Source organism: Bufo bufo, chromosome 3, assembly GCF_905171765.1.
Source record: "Bufo bufo chromosome 3, aBufBuf1.1, whole genome shotgun sequence".
Lineage (NCBI taxonomy): Eukaryota > Metazoa > Chordata > Amphibia > Anura > Bufonidae > Bufo > Bufo bufo.
The window spans coordinates 40,477,282-40,496,520 of NC_053391.1; the positions used below are offsets into that span (position 1 = coordinate 40,477,282).

General features: G+C 44.5%; 1 protein-coding gene across 3 annotated transcripts in view; it reads right to left on the bottom strand.

Annotated features, from left to right (window-relative positions):
* DOP1B (DOP1 leucine zipper like protein B) overlaps nucleotides 1-19,239 on the bottom strand; it is a 113,720-nt gene that overhangs the window by 9,512 nt on the left and 84,969 nt on the right. For all 3 annotated transcript variants that reach the window (XR_005777423.1, XM_040423117.1, XM_040423116.1), the window contains exons 26-33: nucleotides 12,440-12,506; nucleotides 11,058-11,202; nucleotides 8,300-8,385; nucleotides 8,060-8,169; nucleotides 4,613-4,759; nucleotides 4,180-4,241; nucleotides 1,176-1,304; nucleotides 853-989 (exon numbers count right to left, since the gene is read on the bottom strand). Coding sequence is in view for 2 of the 3 variants with exons in the window: in XM_040423117.1 (XP_040279051.1) it covers nucleotides 853-989; nucleotides 1,176-1,304; nucleotides 4,180-4,241; nucleotides 4,613-4,759; nucleotides 8,060-8,169; nucleotides 8,300-8,385; nucleotides 11,058-11,202; nucleotides 12,440-12,506 (883 nt within the window). In the remaining variant the exon portion in view is untranslated. The remainder of the gene's footprint in view (nucleotides 1-852; nucleotides 990-1,175; nucleotides 1,305-4,179; nucleotides 4,242-4,612; nucleotides 4,760-8,059; nucleotides 8,170-8,299; nucleotides 8,386-11,057; nucleotides 11,203-12,439; nucleotides 12,507-19,239) is intronic.

Sequence of the window (19,239 nt, forward strand, 5' to 3'; positions counted from 1 at the left end):
TTCCGAAAATAGCCAAGCGCTAGCATGGCTATTTCCGGCAATCCCACAGCGGTGAATGCGAAGGTGGCCGCGCTTGCGCAGTGTGCTCTCCATTCACCACTTTGGGACTTCCGAAAATAGCGGAGCTACCGCTTGGCTATTTTTGGAACTCCCATAGCAATGAATAGAGAGCACTCTACGCAAGCGCGGCCACCTTCCCTTTCACCACTATGGGACTTCCGAAAATAGCTGAGCTACCGCTTGGCTATTTTTGGAACACGTGTATTGCGCTCTTCTTCACTTCGGGGGCCCACTTGTCTATGGGTCACAGAGGCGGTGCACACATTGATGGTATATCCTAGTGATATGCCCTCAATGTCTCAGACGGGAATATCCCTTTAATAAAATTTGCTGGATTATTAAATCGACCGCATCATAACATCTTCGAGCTGCATCTCCTGCCAAAATGAGCAATCATATTGGGAGATGCAGCATTGGTTGGGGTCCAAAGCAACCGTACAATGGCCGAAGCCGCTCCTGCAGAGCTTGGTGGGGATGTCACGATAATGACCCATACTGGCCAGATCGAGGGACAACCTCTTGTCTGCAACTGGGTGAATAGAGCCCTAGCATGTAAAAACTATTAATTTCAAAGGGCTGTGCAGGATTAGAAAAAGCTTTCTTCCAAAAACAGCGCCTCACCTGGCCATGGGTTGTATGTACTATTGCAGCTCAGCTCCATGCACTCTTTCACTAGAGCTGAGCTGCAATACCAGACATGACCCTAGGACAGGCGAGGCGCTGTTTTAGGCAGAGAGCAGCCATGATTTCCAATCCTGTACAATCCCTTGCAGGACATTGCTTTATACACACCAGCTCTGTCACCATGATTGGCCACAATGAGGTAAGATGCTGTGGAGAGATCCGCAGTAACAAGACGCGGAAAAACAGGAACATCTGTGCCGCCATTATAGGGGTCTGCCCCATGCGGATATTTTCTGTCAAACGCTCTGCAAAAAAATAAAAAAAATAAGGAAAATGGTATTTCTGAATCTAAGGGTAACGGTGATTGTTACTATAAGAGGTGAACGGGCTGGACCCTCCAGGAGGAAAGACCCTCTAATAGATGAGGGTCCTGAATGGTGTTAATCCAGAATAAGAGAGTGTTTGACACATGAGAGCTCCTCTATACTGACCTTGTATCAGGGGCAGGTAGAGATGGTACTGATCCAGTTCTCCACTGAATACGGCAAAGCCTTGACGTTTTAGTAGCATGGCCTTCTGCTCGCTGCTGGGGTAGAGCTTCAGAGAGCTGCTGGGCATGTCTGTCAACAGAAGAAGAAACCTGAGCAGGACGTACAGAATATATGTGCACCTTACTTCTAGGGGCTAACCGTGTCGGACTGGGGTGCCTAGGGCCCAGCAGTAAAATGTATTTTGGGGGCCCACCGTACGGATACATTCAAATATAAGGCTACTTTCACACTAGCGTTTTAGTTTTCCGGTATTGAGATCCATCATAGGGTCTCAATACCGGAAAAAAAACGCTTCAGTTTTGTCCCCATTCATTGTCAATGGCGACAAAACTGAACAGAACGGAGCGCTCCAAAATGCATTCCGTTCCGTTTAGTTGCGTTCTCATACCTGAGAGCAAACCGCAACATGTTGTCGTTTTTGCTTTCCGTCCTGGGATGCGTCATGACCCCCAATGCAAGTCAATGGGGACGGATCCGTTTCATCTGCCGCAATAGAAAACGGATCCGTACTCCAATGACTTTCAATCCGTCTTGGCAATGTTAAAGATAATACAACCGGATCCGTTCATAACGGATGCAGACGGTTGTATTATCAGTAACGGAAGCGTTTTTGCTGAACCCTGCCGAATCCAGCAAAAACGCCAGTGTGAAAGTAGCCTTACCTGCTCACACGGCAGCAAGATGCCACCAGATGATTGAATATGGGGGTCCCTGCAGCAATATTGAGAAGGTAGGTCCTGGGGAGAAGAGGATACTGGCTGGCTTTCCTCTATACCTAGAAGTCATCACCGCTTTCTGATCGTGTTTTTTATAGTAACATAGGCTGGTTGAGGTGCTGTACATGGAATACATGTATGTAGTGCAGTAAGTCTACTGTGTTACGTGCCACTTGTGCAGGGGGTGGGAGACTAGGGGCCCACCGAGGGATTCACCTGTACCCCTGTGGGCCAGTCCGAGCCTGATGCCTAACGACAGGTAGAAGAGTCTGCACCACTCTCATGCATAGGATTGGTCTGCTTTTCACGAAGCTGTATAATTCAGTATGTAGTGAGCTTCCCACAGTGGTAGTTGTATAATTCTGCATGCAGGGAGCTCCCCCTAGTGGTGGCTGTATAATTCTGCATGCAGGGAGCTCCCCCTAGTGGTGGCTGTATAATTCTGCATGCAGGGAGCTCCCCCTAGTGGTGGCTGTATAATTCTGCACGGAGGGAGCTCCCCCTAGTGGTGGCTGTATAATTCTGCATGCAGGGAGCTCCCCCTAGTGGTGGCTGTATAATTCTGCATGCAGGGAGCTCCCCCTAGTGGTGGCTGTATAATTCTGCACGGAGGGAGCTCCCCCTAGTGGTGGCTGTATAATTCTGCATGCAGGGAGCTCCCCCTAGTGGTGGCTGTATAATTCTGCATGCAGGGAGCTCCCCCTAGTGGTGGCTGTATAATTCTGCATGGAGGGAGCTCCCCCTAGTGGTGGCTGTATAATTCTGCATGCAGGGAGCTCCCCCTAGTGGTGGCTGTATAATTCTGCATGCAGGGAGCTCCCCCTAGTGGTGGCTGTATAATTCTGTATGCAGGGAGCTCCCCCTAGTGGTGGCTGTATAATTCTGCATGCAGGGAGCTCCCCCTAGTGGTGGCTGTATAATTCTGTATGCAGGGAGCTCCCCCTAGTGGTGGCTGTATAATTCTGTATGCAGGGAGCTCCCCCTAGTGGTGGCTGTATAATTCTGTATGCAGGGAGCTCCCCCTAGTGGTGGCTGTATAATTCTGTATGCAGGGAGCTCCCCCTAGTGGTGGCTGTATAATTTTGCATGCAGGGAGCTTTCCACAGTGGTGGCTGTATAATTCTGCATGCAGGGAGCTCCCCCTAGTGGTGGCTGTATAATTCTGCATGCAGGGAGCTCCCCCTAGTGGTGGCTGTATAATTCTGCATGCAGGGAGCTCCCCCTAGTGGTGGCTGTATAATTCTGTATGCAGGGAGCTCCCCCTAGTGGTGGCTGTATAATTCAATATACAGCGAGTTCCCACTAGTGGTGCTTGTAAAGGTACACTTTACTGTCCGAAACCACCTCAATTAAAAGGGTTGTCCGGGATAAAACAAAACAAAAACAAACAACGGATAAACCAATAAAACAACCATCACTTACTTACCTGTTAAAGCCCCCATTGTTCAAGTCACCCCTGCAGGTCTTTGTTTACTGTCTGCAGCGATGACATCACATCAACACAGGTGACCCGTGCAGCCAATCACTGGTCTAAGGCTTGTATTACACCAACAGATTATCTGACCAATCACTGGTCGGATGGCCTATTACACACACAGATCTTTTGTTATACACTATTGGTCTGATTGGACAGATATTGGTCAGATAATCTGTTGGTGTAATACAGGCCTAAGTGATCGGAGGCCAAGCGGATCCCCTTGGCCCGTTTTCGCGTTGATCCCCGACAACCCATTTTAAAGGGGTTTTGTTACGTTTTTAAGTTATCCCCTCTCCCCAGGATAGCTGATCTCTGGGGGTCAGACCATTGGGACCCCCATGATCATGAAAGCGTGTTCCCCGTTCCCTAATTCTGATGGTGCAGCAGGTCGTGCATGCACACTGTTCCATTCACTCTCTTTGGGAGTGCCAGAGATAACCCAGTGCTGTATGTAGCAATCTCCAGCACTCCCACAGAGAATGAATGGGGCTGCAGTGCGCATTTATGACCTGCCGTTGCATCACAATGGGGGAACGGGACCCCCACTCTCTGGACTGGTGGGGCTCCCAGCCGTTGGACCCCCAGTGATCAGTTAACTTAAAAATTTGGCATAATCCCTTTAACTTAATCCCAAGCCACCTGAATATTATGTGGTTACCAGCTTGTGTAATGGGGGGCTGGGGGGAGGGGCGGTTGCATGAAATCCTCCTTTTACTTGCCATGGTCAGATTATAAAATGAAATGGACTTACTCATTAGATCTTTAAACATGGTCTTTTCATGGGTTAAAAGGTGGTCGATGATCGATTTCCAGCTGTGTAACAAGAATAAAGACAGGTAAATACATATTTCCAGGTAAAGCACATACATAAAAGACATAAAGATGTCCTGCTATAACTGGGATCGCACACTGGCTCGGGAGCAGCCAACTTGTAAGAGGACAACCAGTCGAATACAACCGAGGAACCCATCCATAAAAACAATGGCATGCCACCCAGCTTCACTGGTCCGGTAGGGACAAGGCGTTATGCTTTGAGTTACCCACTTGGGGCGCTTCAGGGAAAGTTTGCATAAGTATTGCAGGCCAGAATCAAACATCAGCTAAGGGTGACCCTCACGACTGGCACTAGAGAAGACACCTTACATCTGACACTACGTAAGACGACAACCACGGGGTGTGCTTACTGAACGCAGGACGTATCCATCTGGAAGAAGCCGGGATCCATGTACAAGTCCAGAACCTCCTTCTTCCAGGCTCGTTTGGTGTAGGCGTACCCGCTGAGGCTGCTGAGGAGCTGGGCACCGGCGCGGAAACTGGGAGCATTGTAGGAGCTGAAAACGGAGGTAGAGGTGAGATGGTAAAGCAATCTCATTTGTCTATCTTGATTTCATTATAATGGTGCCTCCCTGGTGTTTAATCTGTAATGTGCACATCCATCTAGTGAGGTGGTCGCACATGCTCAGTTCCATCCTTCAACTGCCACCAGCTGTATCTGCCGTTAGAAGCTGTGACGGTTACAGGGAGAGAGCAGCAGCAGAAAGGACACGCCCCCTGAGCCGTGACAGGGAGAGAGCTGCAGCAGAAAGGACACGCCCCCTGAGCAGTGACAGGGAGAGAGCAGCAGCAGAAAGGACACACCCCCTGAGCCGTGACAGGGAGAGAGCTGCAGCAGAAAGGACACACCCCCTGAGCCGTGACAGGGAGAGAGCTGCAGCAGAAAGGACACGCCCCCTGAGCAGTGACAGGGAGAGAGCTGCAGCATAAAGGACACGCCCCCTGAGCCGTGACAGGGAGAGAGCTGCAGCATAAGGGTAAAAAGAGATTGCCATGTACTAGATGATGTCTGATTTTCATTCTTTTTACAAAAATCATGGCAGAATTCCTTTCACTAAACTCTGATTGGCTGCTGAGGACTGCTAGACCGCTTTCTTTGAAAAGTAAGGCAGATTGTGCCGCCTCCCTGCCAAAAATAGTTTGGTACTACATCATGCACTTGTATGGGGTTATCCGACCCCTGAATCGATAGAAATCACGGAGCAGGGAAGGGGAGGAGGTGAGCTGTGACCATCATCTATTTTGAGATAGAGAACAGAAGATCCCCCAATCACAATGGATGAATGGCAAAGCTCACCTTCTCCCACTCCTTGCACAGTGATCTCTATAGAGGACACAGAGCATGTAGACATTATAATCCTGTCTTTCATGATAATGAGATGACTGCTAAAAAGTGAACAGGAGGGGTTAGACTATTATAAACTTCAGTGTAGAAACTAAAAGATTTCTGTTTTTTTAAAATATAAAGATACGGAAAATTAGAAAAGACATCAACAGATATATGCTTTACAGTAGCTACATGGGCTATAGGAACCTGTAGTCTAGAGAGGACTTATTAACATCTATAGGAGAGTATTGTGGGCATGCTGTGTGACTTCTACAGAAGCTATTGTGCAGTGAGGGGCAGTAGACCAGCTGTCATGGTCACCTATTGCGACTGGTAGATCCTTAGGTGTGTATAAGTGTCATTGTTATCCTGGCTGTGATGATAATGAGATGACTGCTGATAAGTGATCTTTACAGGACATGCAATGTCAGTCTACTGTGGAGCTCAGTGAACAGAGTGAAAACTGAAAGACTTTTCCTTTTTTTTAATATAATGAAATGAAAAAAAAAAAAAAAAAAAAAAAACCAGAAATTCAAAAAAAATATATGTAATATAAAACTTGATTTCGAAAATTTGTCATTTTCTGACAATATATTCCCTTTAGGCCCCATTCACACGTCCGCAATTTCATTCCGCATTTTGCGGAACGGAATTGCGGACCCATTCATTTCTATGGGGCTGCACGATGTGCGGCCCGGCTCCGGAAATGCGGACCCGCATTTCCGTTCCCCAAAAAAATAGAACATGTCCTATTCTTGTCCGCAATTGCGGAAAAGAATAGGCATATTCTATTAGTGCCGGCGATGTGCGGTCCGCAAAATGCGGAACGCACATTGCCGTGTCAGTGTTTTGCGGATCCGCAAAACACGTTACGGACGTGTGAATGGACCCTTACATTGTTGAATTATGCCTAGTTTACTTCCTCAGGGTAGTCCTAAGGGAGAGGAATGCTTTACATTTCCCAGGCGGCCAGGACACCGCCCATAATGCAGGCTGAAATGAGGAATGACGCAGTGGGACTTGTACTACCAGTTTAGCCCTGGGCACAGTGTGAACATGACCTAATTGAACCACATTTTCGCCTGTCTTTTAGGGCTCATGCACCCGACCATATGTATTTTGTGGTCCACAAAACACGGATCCGCAAAAAAAGCGGATGACATCCATGTGACATCCGTATTGGATCCGTTTTTTTTTTGCAGATCCATTGCAACAATGCCTGTCCTTGTCTGCAAATGGCCTTGTCTGCAAATTTTTTTGCGGAACGGACATGCGGACATATGGAATGCACACGGAGTCATTTCAGTTTTTTTGCAGACGCATTGAAATGAATGGTTCCGCATACGGCACTGTAAAAAAACGGAATGGAAAAAAAAAAATACTTACATATACTGTAAGTCAGATTCTGCCAAAAAAACTACTTTTCTCCATCACATGACCCTCTTCTGAATTGAGGCTACTTTCACACTTGCGTTGCTGGATTCCAGCAGGCAGTTCCGTCGCCGGAACTGCCTGCCGGATCCGCCAATCTGTATGCAAACGGAAACCATTTGTAGACCGATCCGGATGCGGATCCGTCTCACAAATGCATTGTAATACCGGATCCGTCTCTCCAGTGTCATCTGGAAAAACGGATCCGGTATTTTTTTTAAATTTTTAAAGGTCTGCGCATGCGCAGACCGAATCCGTCAATGCGGCACTAATACATGCCAATGGTATTCCGGCAAGTGTTCAGGATTTTTGGCCGGAGAGAAAAATGCAGCATGCTGCGGTTTTTTCTCCGTCCAAATACTGTAAAAGGAGTGAACTGAAGACATTCTGAATGGATTTCTCTCCATTCTGAATGCATTTGGATAAAACTGATCAGTTCTTTTCCGTTATTGAGCCTCTAGGACAGAACTCAATACCGGAAAACTTTGACTCAAGTGGGAAAGTACCCTAAGCCAGGTTACAAGGTCATACAACACTTAAGCTCGCCATTAAGCTCCCCAAATACATTAAAGGGGTTCTCCGGGCTTTTACTTTTGATAACCTTCCTCAGGATAGGTCACCAATATCAAATTGGTGGGGGTCCGACACACGGCATCCCTGGCGATCAGCTGTATGAAGGGAAGGTGCGCGCAGTGTGCACGTGCCATCTCCCGTCTCTCTTCCTGCTCCCTGCTGGCATGTCTATGAAATGCGCACGCGCGCAGTCTCCTCACGCAGGTGATAGGAGGGGGTGCCGGGTGTCGGACCCCTGCCGATCTGATATTGATGACCTATCCTGAGGATAGGTCATCAATATTAAAAGCCCGGAGAACCCCTTTAAGCTCCCAAAACACCCACCTTATCCGACCCATTCTGTTTATATCCCCCCCCGGTACTGGATGAAGAATATTATTTTTTCCCCCCTTTTTCTGCTGACATGCTATATACACCTGTGGAGCATCTCCCGTATACCATGAGTGACTATTACTGGGGTACATACCTGTGATTTCGCAGATAAGGAAAGACAAAGTACAGGAGCCTGGATATTAAAGGCACGGCTTTCTCCTTCTCATCGCTTCTGTAAACCATGTCCAGGAGGGTGGCCAGGACCTTTAAAGAAGATTAAAAAAACAACTCCCCCCTATTAGACATTACAGTACAATGACAATAAAGAATATTGGAGCTGCATATAGATGGCTTCCGGGACCTTTGTCCCCAATGGACGTGCGGCAGCACTCACCTCTGCAAGCAGCGACAGCGCATGGACGCTATAGACCGATGGAGCGGACGCAGAGACCATGGATGACTGAGCGGTAGCGTTATCATCTGTCGGAGAAAACCACAGGATGATATACATATATACAAGGGCTTAGCATTGGCCTCGTCTTCCTGCGGCTCTGTGCTATACGATAGGGAAGGCTTCCTGACACCTAGACGCTCGCCAGTCCTAAATAAAATGACAACATTATTTCTGCTGCCACTACATGGGAGCTGTAAAATTCCAAATGTAAAGTGCTCCCCCTAGTGGTGGCTTCAGGCAGACAGAATTGCATTATATGTATGGGTGGCTGTGTTCAAGGATTTGTCCTATCTGGCATATCTGTAAGTGCTCTCTCTCTCTCGGCTATTTTCAAAAGTGCTATTAAAGGGGGTCATAAAATGGCATCTATCATGTAGAGAAAGTTACTACAAGGCACTAATGTATTGTGATTGTCCATATTGACTCCTTTGCTGGCTTCATTCATTTTTGCTTCATTCCATAGTTACGACCACCCTGCAATCCAGCAGCAGTGGTCGTGCTTGCGCACCCTAGGAAAAAGCACAGGCCTCTCTGGTCGGCCGGGACCGCGGGCGTGTGCATAGATAAGTACGCGCAGCAGACCCCGTCCTGGCCACCTTGAATCTGCGCTGCAGCGGCTTACAAAAATGTCTAAAATTCTATTTCATTATGGGGCAGACGGACAAAACCTGATTTATACATTTTTTTCATTTTAGCACAAGGTCGCAACATAACAAAATGTGAAAAATGTGAAAGAGTCTGAAAACTTTCTGAATGCATTGTATCGGGATAAACAATGTAATGTATGCAGACAGTTACTAGATTATATACAAACTGCGAAATGCTTTCCATGCCGCACACCTCCGTACAAGAAGTATTCCCTGTGATCACTTTCTGATCAATGGAGGGCTGACTGCCAGGACCCCCACCGATCCGGAGAACGAAGGGGCCGAAACACTGGTATACTACAGAGGCTCCTGCAATCAGGATCCCGGCAGTCAGATCCACATCAATCGGAAAGTGATGGCATACCCTATAGATGTGCCCTGCTGTGATGTACTATAGATGCTTGCTGTGATGTATTATAGAGGCTTGCTGTGATGTACTATATATAGATGTGCCCTGCTGTGATGTACTATAGATGCTTGCTGTGATGTATTATAGAGGCTTGCTGTGATGTACTATATATAGATGTGCCCTGCTGTGATGTACTATAGATGCTTGCTGTGATGTACTATAGATGCTTGCTGTGATGTTCTATAGATGTGCCTTGCTGTGATGTACTATAGATGCTTGCTGTGATGTATTATAGAGGCTTGCTGTGATGTACTATATATAGATGTGCCCTGCTGTGATGTACTATAGATGCTTGCTCTGATGTACTATAGATGCTTGCTGTGATGTACTATAGATGCTTGCTGTGATGTACTATAGATGCTTGCTGTGATGTTCTATAGATGTGCCTTGCTGTGATGTACTATAGATGCTTGCTGTGATGTATTATAGATGCTTGCTGTGATGTACTATATATAGATGTGCCCTGCTGTGATGTACTATAGATGCTTGCTCTGATGCACTATAGATGTGCCTTGCTGTGATGTACTATAGATGCTTGCTGTGATGTACTATATATAGATGCTTGCTGTGATGTACTATAGATGCTTGCTCTGATGCACTATAGATGTGCCTTGCTGTGATGTACTATAGATGCTTGCTGTGATGTACTATATATAGATGCTTGCTGTGATGTACTATAGATGCTTGCTGTGATGTACTATAGATGTGCCTTGCTGTGATGTACTATAGATGCTTGCTGTGATGCACTATAGATGTGCCTTGCTGTGATGCACTATAGATGTGCCTTGCTGTGATGTACTATAGATGCTTGCTGTGATGTACTATATATAGATGCTTGCTGTGATGTACTATAGATGCTTGCTGTGATGTACTATAGATGTGCCTTTCTGTGATGCACTATATATGCTTGCTGTGATGTACTATAGATGCTTGCTGTGATGTACTATAGATGCTTGCTGTGATGTACTATAGATGCTTGCTGTGATGTACTATAGATGCCTTGCTGTGATGTACTATAGATGCTTGCTGTGATGTACTATAGATGTGCCTTGCTGTGATGTACTATAGATGTGCCTTGCTGTGATGTACTATAGATGCTTGCTGTGATGTACTATAGATGTGCCTTGCTGTGATGTACTATAGATGTGCCTTGCTGTGATGTACTATAGATGCTTGCTGTGATGTACTATAGATGCTTGCTGTGATGTACTATAGATGCTTGCTGTGATGTACTATAGATGCTTGCTGTGATGTACTATAGATGTGCCTTGCTGTGATGTACTATAGATGCTTGCTGTGATGTACTATAGATGCTTGCTGTGATGTACTATAGATGCTTGCTGTGATGTACTATAGATGTGCCTTACTGTGATGTACTATAGATGCTTGCTGTGATGTACTATAGATGTGCCCTGCTGTGATGTACTATAGATGCTTGCTGTGATGTACTATATATAGATGCTTGCTGTGATGTACTATAGATGCTTGCTGTGATGTACTATAGATGTGCCTTGCTGTGATGTACTATAGATGCTTGCTGTGATGTACTATAGATGCTTGCTGTGATGGTAATACGATAACATCTGTTTTTCTGGAATGGTGATGTTGCAGCGGTGATCTCACTACATAACCCATTTCTTACCATACAGCTCCCCATTAGCATCCGTTTCATCGATTGACACCTGCGGCTGAGCCTTAACCTCCAGATTTCTGCTCAGCCAGCTAGTCTGTTCCAGGGATGATCCTGCCACGTTCCCCACCGCCTCGAGGATCTTCTGAGTCACTTCCTGTAATTAAAGTAGAGCCAGATTATTAGGGTGAAGTCTTGCTGACTTAGACCTTGTTCATAACACAAAGTTCATCCGGTATGTTCAATGGATATGGCAAACATATCTATAGGGCCCAGTTGACTACATGCATTGCCTAATCCCCCGATGCATTGCCCTGGTGTCTCTGACCCCGGTGGGTCAGCAGCCAATCACAGCAGGACTATTCCAAGATGTAGCAGCCTGGTGGCTCCCTGCAGGAAAGGCCAGATCCCTTATAGAGGTTAAAGGGTGAAAACCAGGGAACTGCCAGGATAACGCCCTCAGGCCTTGCCCAAAGACAAACCGCTTTGTTGGCACAGTGGGTCCACACTCACTGCCTGTAACACCCACTCACCCAACATACCAAAAAAGTGCCCTTCTGGGAGGAAAGCATTAGCAAACCATTTTTCTTTTAAATACTGCAACAATGCTATTCAATCCAGAAACATTCTCAAAAAAACAACAACCTAAAAACAAAGAAACAAAAACCATAATATATGTGCTTTTAAAAGAAATCTGTCCCCAAGAAAATCCCACCGGGCACAGTGCCCTGTAGGGTTGGCTCTGCTGAAAGTGCCTTTCACTCAAAGATCCGCTGTTTCATTCTGTATGCAAATGAACAGTTAAGTGCACCAAGGGTGGGCCCAAGCACCTCTGTGCACCCTTGCTCCTCCTGCTTCCCCCGCCAACCTCTCCCACTACTTCTTGATTGACAGGGCTAGGTTTCTGCATAGTCATCTCACTTGGTCCCATCAATGAGGAAGAGGCTTTCAGAGGAAGCAGGAGGAGCAGGGGTGCACAGAAAGACTTGAGCCCGCCCCCAGGGCACCTAACTGCTCATTTGCATATGGAGTAAAAGTGCTTTTTCTCCAGAATGAAGTAATTGATCACTAAGTGAAAGGTATCATTACATTCAGCTGAGCTAACCCTACAAGGCATTGTTTATGATAAATTTCGGGGTAACATACTCCACATAAATTTTTTTTTTTTTTTACTGTAGCATACGTCATATGCTTCCATCCGGGGTATACTTCAGTGGTATTGTCACCCACATACACTGTAACATACGGGTGGATATTCAGGAATGCTGATGATATTCAGCGACTAGGTGGTCAGCCAACCTCACTGCAATGTTTATGGGTGCCTAAGGATAGGGGATAAGCCTACACCACCCTCAGCCAATACTATAAGGCACATGGGGAAGGGACTATTTTACCTGCAGATCCTTTTGGTCTTTCTTGTTCTCCAAGTTTGGTGTCCTGGTCACAAAGTCATTCAGTATACTGTCCGGAAAGAAGGACAAGTCACATAAATCAGCTATAAGGAAGCACTCCCACAAAAATCTTTATTCCCTGGCCCATTAGAAAGGTACATGATGTAAATTGAAGTGAAGATAATCTTCTTCCCTGTGACTGTATTTGTGAGTTATCTCCTCCCTTCTAATCCTCAGCTGTGTCATGTGACCAACACTCAGATCTCCAACTACCACAGGACAGGAAGTCAGTTACTTCTCTATTCATTCCTATAGGACTGACATTGAGGCCCCCTTAGGAATACATAGAGAAACTGGCTTCCTGTCCACACATAAGACACTGTGTTATTTGGAAAGTCAGAGTGCTGGTCACATGACACAGCTGAGGATCAGAAGGGAGGCTATAACTTACAAATACAGGCACTGGTAGGAAGATTACATTCACTACAGATTACATCATGTACCTTTCTAAGGGGATGGTACCCCTACCCTTCTGAAGAAAAACCCCTTTAATCCTGATCTTTACACCCAAATAAGGGAGGAACAGCAATATACATGGAATCTGATCTCTCCACAGCGTATGTACTCATATAATACAGGCATACTATGAATTCCCTTATTTGCCCGACATACGACCATGTGTTCACCTTTGGCTTAGTCAGACATAATGCACCTTAATGTACAGAGTAGATAAAGGAATTCCTTCAAGGTGAGTAAATGCTTTTATGAGACCTCAAGTGATAAGCGCTCTCAGTACTGATGAGGAGCAAACACTGTCTACAGATGCCTCTGGTCTGGCCTGACTTACAGGGGAGCTACCTATAGGTGGCACTAGAAACTGTTTTGTTCATTTTGGAGGAGAGCTAATTTGCATACTATTTCCCAGTGAGCACTGACTGTAAGGCTACATTCACACGAACAGGAAAAAAAGATGTTTTTTTTAATGGTCGTTCAGACAGGAGTGCACCTATTTAAAATGGGTAAAAGTGCCTTTCAGGGGTTAAAATAGAAAAAAAAATAAAAAAAATACTCACCTCATCCACTTGAACACGAGGGTACATTCACTCTGCGCTGGAGGGAGCAGGACCTGATGCTCCCAGGGTTATGATGTCACACGTGACGGCAAGACTCCGGGAGTGTCAGGTCCTGCTCCCACCACTGCAAAGCAAGTGTTCCCTCGAGTTCAAGTGGATGAGGTGAGTGTTGTTAATATTATTTGTTTTCGGACCCAGCAGAATGGAGGGCACTATTGGGGGCAATATATATATATTTTTTAACTCTTTTCACGTTCGATGTGCGATAAAACTGACCAGTTACTTATATTCTACAGGTCAGTACGAATCCGGCGATACCCTATAATGAAAAGTTTTTCTTGCTTTTTTCCGTTTTGCTGTATGGGGAATATATTTTTATACTATGGGCATTTTCGCACATTGCGACATAAATGATGTTTTTTTCTTATTTTTTTAGTTCTTTAATTTTTATTTTGGGAAAAGGGGGGTGATTTTAATTTTTATGTTTTTTTTTAATTTATTTATTTTTGTAAACTTTTTTTTTTTTTTACACTTTTTTATAGTTCCCATAGGGAACTTAAACAATCAATCATCTGATTGCTATGATCATAGATTCCAATGCACTTGCATTGGAATCTATGATGATTTCTCTACTTTCCTATTACAGGCAAGGGCTCCATAGGAAATACTATGCAGCAGCCTCCTGTCATTCATAAAGACAGGCGCTGCTGCATACACGCTCCGGCTCCTCCGATCGCCACACGGGGAAGCCGGAGAATAAGCGAAAGCAAAAGCTTTTGGTTTTCAGCGCGCTCAGATGCCGTGGTCAGGATTGACCACGGCATCTGAGGGGTTAACCCCTTCTACCCCGGGCCAGTTTTCACCTTCCTGCCCAGGCCATTTTTTGCAAATCCGACATGTGTCACTTTATGTGGTAATAACTTTGGAACACTTTTATATATCCAAGCCATTCTGAGACTGTTTTCTCGTAACACATTGTACTTCATGACAGTGGTAAATTTGAGTCAATATATTTCACCTTTATTTATAAAAAAAATCCCAAATTTACCCAAATTTTTAAAACATTAGCAATTTTCTAAATATCAATTTCTCTGCTTTTAAAACAGAAAGTGATACCTCATAAAATATTTATTACTTAACATTCCCCATATGTCTGCTTTATGTTTGCATCATTCTGTAAATGTCATTTTATATTTTTAGGACGTTAGAAGGCTTAGAATTTTAGAAGCAATTCTTGAAATTTTTAAGAAAATCTCCAAAACCCAATTTTTAAGGACCAGTTTGGGTCTGAAGTCACTTTGTGGGCCTTACTTAGTGGAAACCCCCCATAAATGACCCCATTGTAGAATCTACACCCCTCAAGCTACTCAAAACTGATTTTACAAACTTTGTTAACCCTTTAGGTGTTCCACAAGAATTAAAGGAAAATGGAGATGAAATTTAAAAATTTCACTTTTTTGGAAGATTTTCCATTTGAATCCATTTTTTTTCTTTAAAACATCGAGGGTTAACAGCCAAACAAAACTCTATATTTATTACCCAGATTCTGCGGTTTACAGAAACACCCCACATGTGGTCGTAAACTGATGTAAGGGCACACGGTAGAGCGCTGAAGGAAAGGAATGCCGTATAGTTTTTGGAAGGCAGATTTTGCTGGACTGGTTTGTAGATGCCATGTCCCATTTTAAGCCCCCCTGATGCACCCTTACTTTCGAAAATCCCAAAAAGTGACCCCATTTTGGAAACTAGGGGATAAGGTGACAGTTTTATTGGTATTATTTTGGGGTACATTTTTAATTGCTCTACATTACGTTTTTTGTGAGGCAAGGTAACCAAAAAGTGGCTGTTTTGGCACCGTTTTCATTTTTTACAACATTCATCTGACAGGTTAGATCATGTGCTATTTTTATAGAGGGGGTTGTTATGGACGCAATGATATCAAATATGTCTACTTTCTTTGTTTGTTTATTTCAATTTTACATAATAAAGCATTTTTGAAAAAAATAAAATGTTTTTGTGTCTCCATTTTCTGAACACCTTATTTTTTAATTTATTTTTCTGCCGATCGTCTTGTGCAGGGGCTTGTTTTTTGCAGGAAGAGTTGATGTTTTTATTGGTAAAATTTTTGGGTGCATATGATTTTTTAATTGTTCATTATTACACTTTATGGGGCAAGGTGACAAAAAAAATTGGTAATTTTGGCACAGTTTTTATTCATTTATTTTTCCAGCGTTCACCTGAGGGGTTAGGTCATGTGACATGATTATAGAGCAGATCATTAAGGACGTGGCAATACCTAATATGTATACTTTTTCTTATTTATTTAAGTTTTACGCAATAATAGCCTTTTAAAAACCAAACAAATGATGTTTTAGTGTCTCCATAGACAGAGTCATAGCTTTTTTAAATTTTTTGACCGATTGTCTTAGGTAGGGTCTCATTTTCTGCGGGATGAGGTGACAGTTTTATTGGTACTTTTTTTGGGGAGCATACGCCTTTTTGATCTCTTGGTGTTGCAATTTTTGCGATGTAAGGTGACAAAAATTGCATTTATTTTATACAATTTTTATTTTTTACGGTGTTCACCTGAGGGGTTAGGTCATGTAATATTTTTATAGAGCTGGTTGTTACAGATGCGGAGATACCTAATATGTATCCTTTTTTTTATTTATTTCACTTTAACACAATAGCTTATTTGAAACAAGATGTTTTAGTGTCTCCATGTTCTGAGAGCTATAGTTTTTTTTTTTTTTGAGCAATTTTTTTATGTAGGAGTTCATTTTTTGCAGGATGAGGTGACGGCTTTATTGGTATCATTTTGTGGGAAATACGCCTTTTTGATCGCTTGGTGTTGCACTTTTTGTGATGTAAGGTTACAAAAATAGCTTTTTTTGACAGTTTTTATTTTTTATGGTGTTTATCGGATGGGGTGGATCATGTGATATATTTATAGAGCCGGTCGTTACGGACACGGTGATACATAATATTTGTGTTTTTTCTTTTTTTTTCTTCTATTATTTATTATAAAATCAGGGGAAATGGCCTTTTTTTCTTTTTTTACTTAAAACTTTATTATTTTTTATTAAAAACAATTTTTTTTAACTTTTTTTAACTTTATTTCTGACTTTAACTTTTGGGGGGTCTGATCCCCTCTGCAATGCATTACAATACATCTGTATTGTAATGCATTGCCTGTTAGTGTATTACACTGAGTCATACACTAACAGGTTGCCTAGGAGACCGGGCCTGAGGCTGGATCTCCTCAGCCCCCGTAGAAGGCAGGTCCCGATGCCGTGCAAGGCATTGGGCAGCCTCTGCACGGCATCGGGCTGCCTTCTCACCCATCGGATCCCTGCCACAGCAGCACGGTGACCCGATGGGCTCCCTCACCCACAGCAAACCCCTTCTATGTCACGGTCAGCGCTGACCGCGGCATAGAAGGGGTTAATGCGCCGGCATCGGTGTTTTTAGCGATGGCGGCGCATACAGCAGGGGTCCGGCAGCTAATCAGGCAGGAGCAGCTCCTGCACCTGCCCGATCAGCGGGCCGTAATAGTACGGCGCTGGGTGCAAGTCGCGCCGTACTATCACGGCACTGGTCGGGAGGGGGTTAAATGTCTGCGATCGGCATTACTGCCGGTTGCGGACATTAGCGGCGGGTGTCTGCTATAAGAAGCAGGTGGCCACCTGCGGCTATGGCGCCCGCAGCGGGCAGGAGCGGGCGCCATCTTTAAGAACACGCCCGATGACTTACATGTACGTCATCAGGCGTGAAGGGGTTAAGGCTGTGCTTTATATGTTGCCTTATAGTTTCCCAGAAAATATAGTGTCCTAAATATAGTGTGCAAAGACAAACATTGGGATAGAGGGTAGTAGACCCCCAATTAGTACAATAATTAGTATCCCAAATGAAAAACATACAAAAAAGTGCACGGCGGCACTAGTAACCAGCAGGTCCTACCGGTACCAAGGGACGGTCATCGGATTCTTCACCACAAGTAGTATTCGTGATATACCCCTCCAAGAATGGTGTCCAGGCAGACAAAAAAGATGGCAGTGATACACAGCTATGTAGGGTCCCTATTCGATCCCTATGGCTGTCTAGCCATTCGACCCTGATACTAAAAAATGAGTAGCAGCCTGACCACAGGGCACTCGTCCTTACAAGGACGACCCCGTCTGGAACCTGTCCCTTAGTCTAAAAATCTATATGTCCCTAAAGATGCATGAAACACTCCCATGCAATCCCATCCCATGTTATGTTTTAGGATTACCCTTAACTGAAGTGTAGTCAAAGATATTCTTGGCTTTTTGGTTGCCCATATATCTAGTATGTTTTATCAGTAATGGTATGGTTTGTATCCTATAGAAGAGTTTAGGAACACACATCATTTTCAGCATATGGCATCTTCCCATCAGTGATAGTGGGAGCTCCATCCATCTGGAGATCTCACTTAATATTTTTTTTTATTAGGGGGGATAATTCAGTGAGTATATAGTGTTTGGTGTTCTTCCAATCAATATACCCAGGTATAGAATTCTTAGCCATGGCGACTGGAAGATTACTGATTTGTCTGAACTTTCTTTTTACCCCCTTCCCGACATATGACGTACTATTACATCATGGTGATCGGGCGGGCACCGGAGCGGTGCGCGCCCGATCACTGCAGGGGTCCGGCAGTCCCTGATAGCTGGGCCCCTGCTGTATCCGCTGTATCGCTGTACAAGCCGATGCCGGCGGATTAACCTCTTCTATGCCGCGATCAGCGCTGACCACGACATAGAAGGGATTTGAGGTGGGTGAGGGAGCCCATCGAGTCCCCGTGCTGCTGTAGTGGGGATCTGATGGGTGAGAAGGCAGCCTAATGCCGTGCAGAGGCATCGGGACCTGGATCCAGCCTCAGGCCGCGTCTCCTAGGCAACCTCTACTCTGTGTAATACACCAACAGGCAATGCATTACAATACAGATGTATTGTAATGCATTGCAGAGGGGGGTCAGATCTCAATAGTAAAGTCCCAGATTGGGACAGAAATAAAGTTTTTAAAAAAAAAGTAAAAAAAAGAGTTTTTAATAAAAAAAAAACGTTTCAAGTAAGAAAAAGGAAAAAAAAACACCCCTTTCCCCTGATTTTATATAAAAAAAATAGAGGAAAAAAAAGAAAACACACATATAAGGATACTTTCACACCTGCGTTCGGTGCGGATCCGTCTGGTATCTGCACAGACGGATCCGCACCTATAATGCAAACGATTGTATCCGTTCAGAATGGATCCGTTTGCATTATGAAGAACAAAGTCAAAACGGAACCGTCCTGTCTTACATTTAATTCAAGTCAATGGGGGATGGATCCGTTTTCAATTGCACCATATTGTATCAGTGAAAACGGATCCGTCCCCATTGACTTACATTGTAAGTCAGGACGGATCCGTTTGGCTCTGCATCGCCAGGCAGCGTTTTGGTGTCCGCATCCAGAGCAGAACGGATTTCACAAACGGAATTCAAAACGCCAGTGTGAAAGTAGCCTTAGGTATCGCCGCGTCCGTAACGACCGGCTCTATAAACAGATCACATGATCCACCCCGTACAATAAACATTGTTAAAAAAAAAAACTGTTAAAAAAAGCTATTTTTGTCACCTTACATCACAAAAAGTGCAACACCAAGCAATCAAAAAGGCGTATGCTCCCCAAAATGGTACCAAACAAACCATCACCTCATCCCACAAAAAAT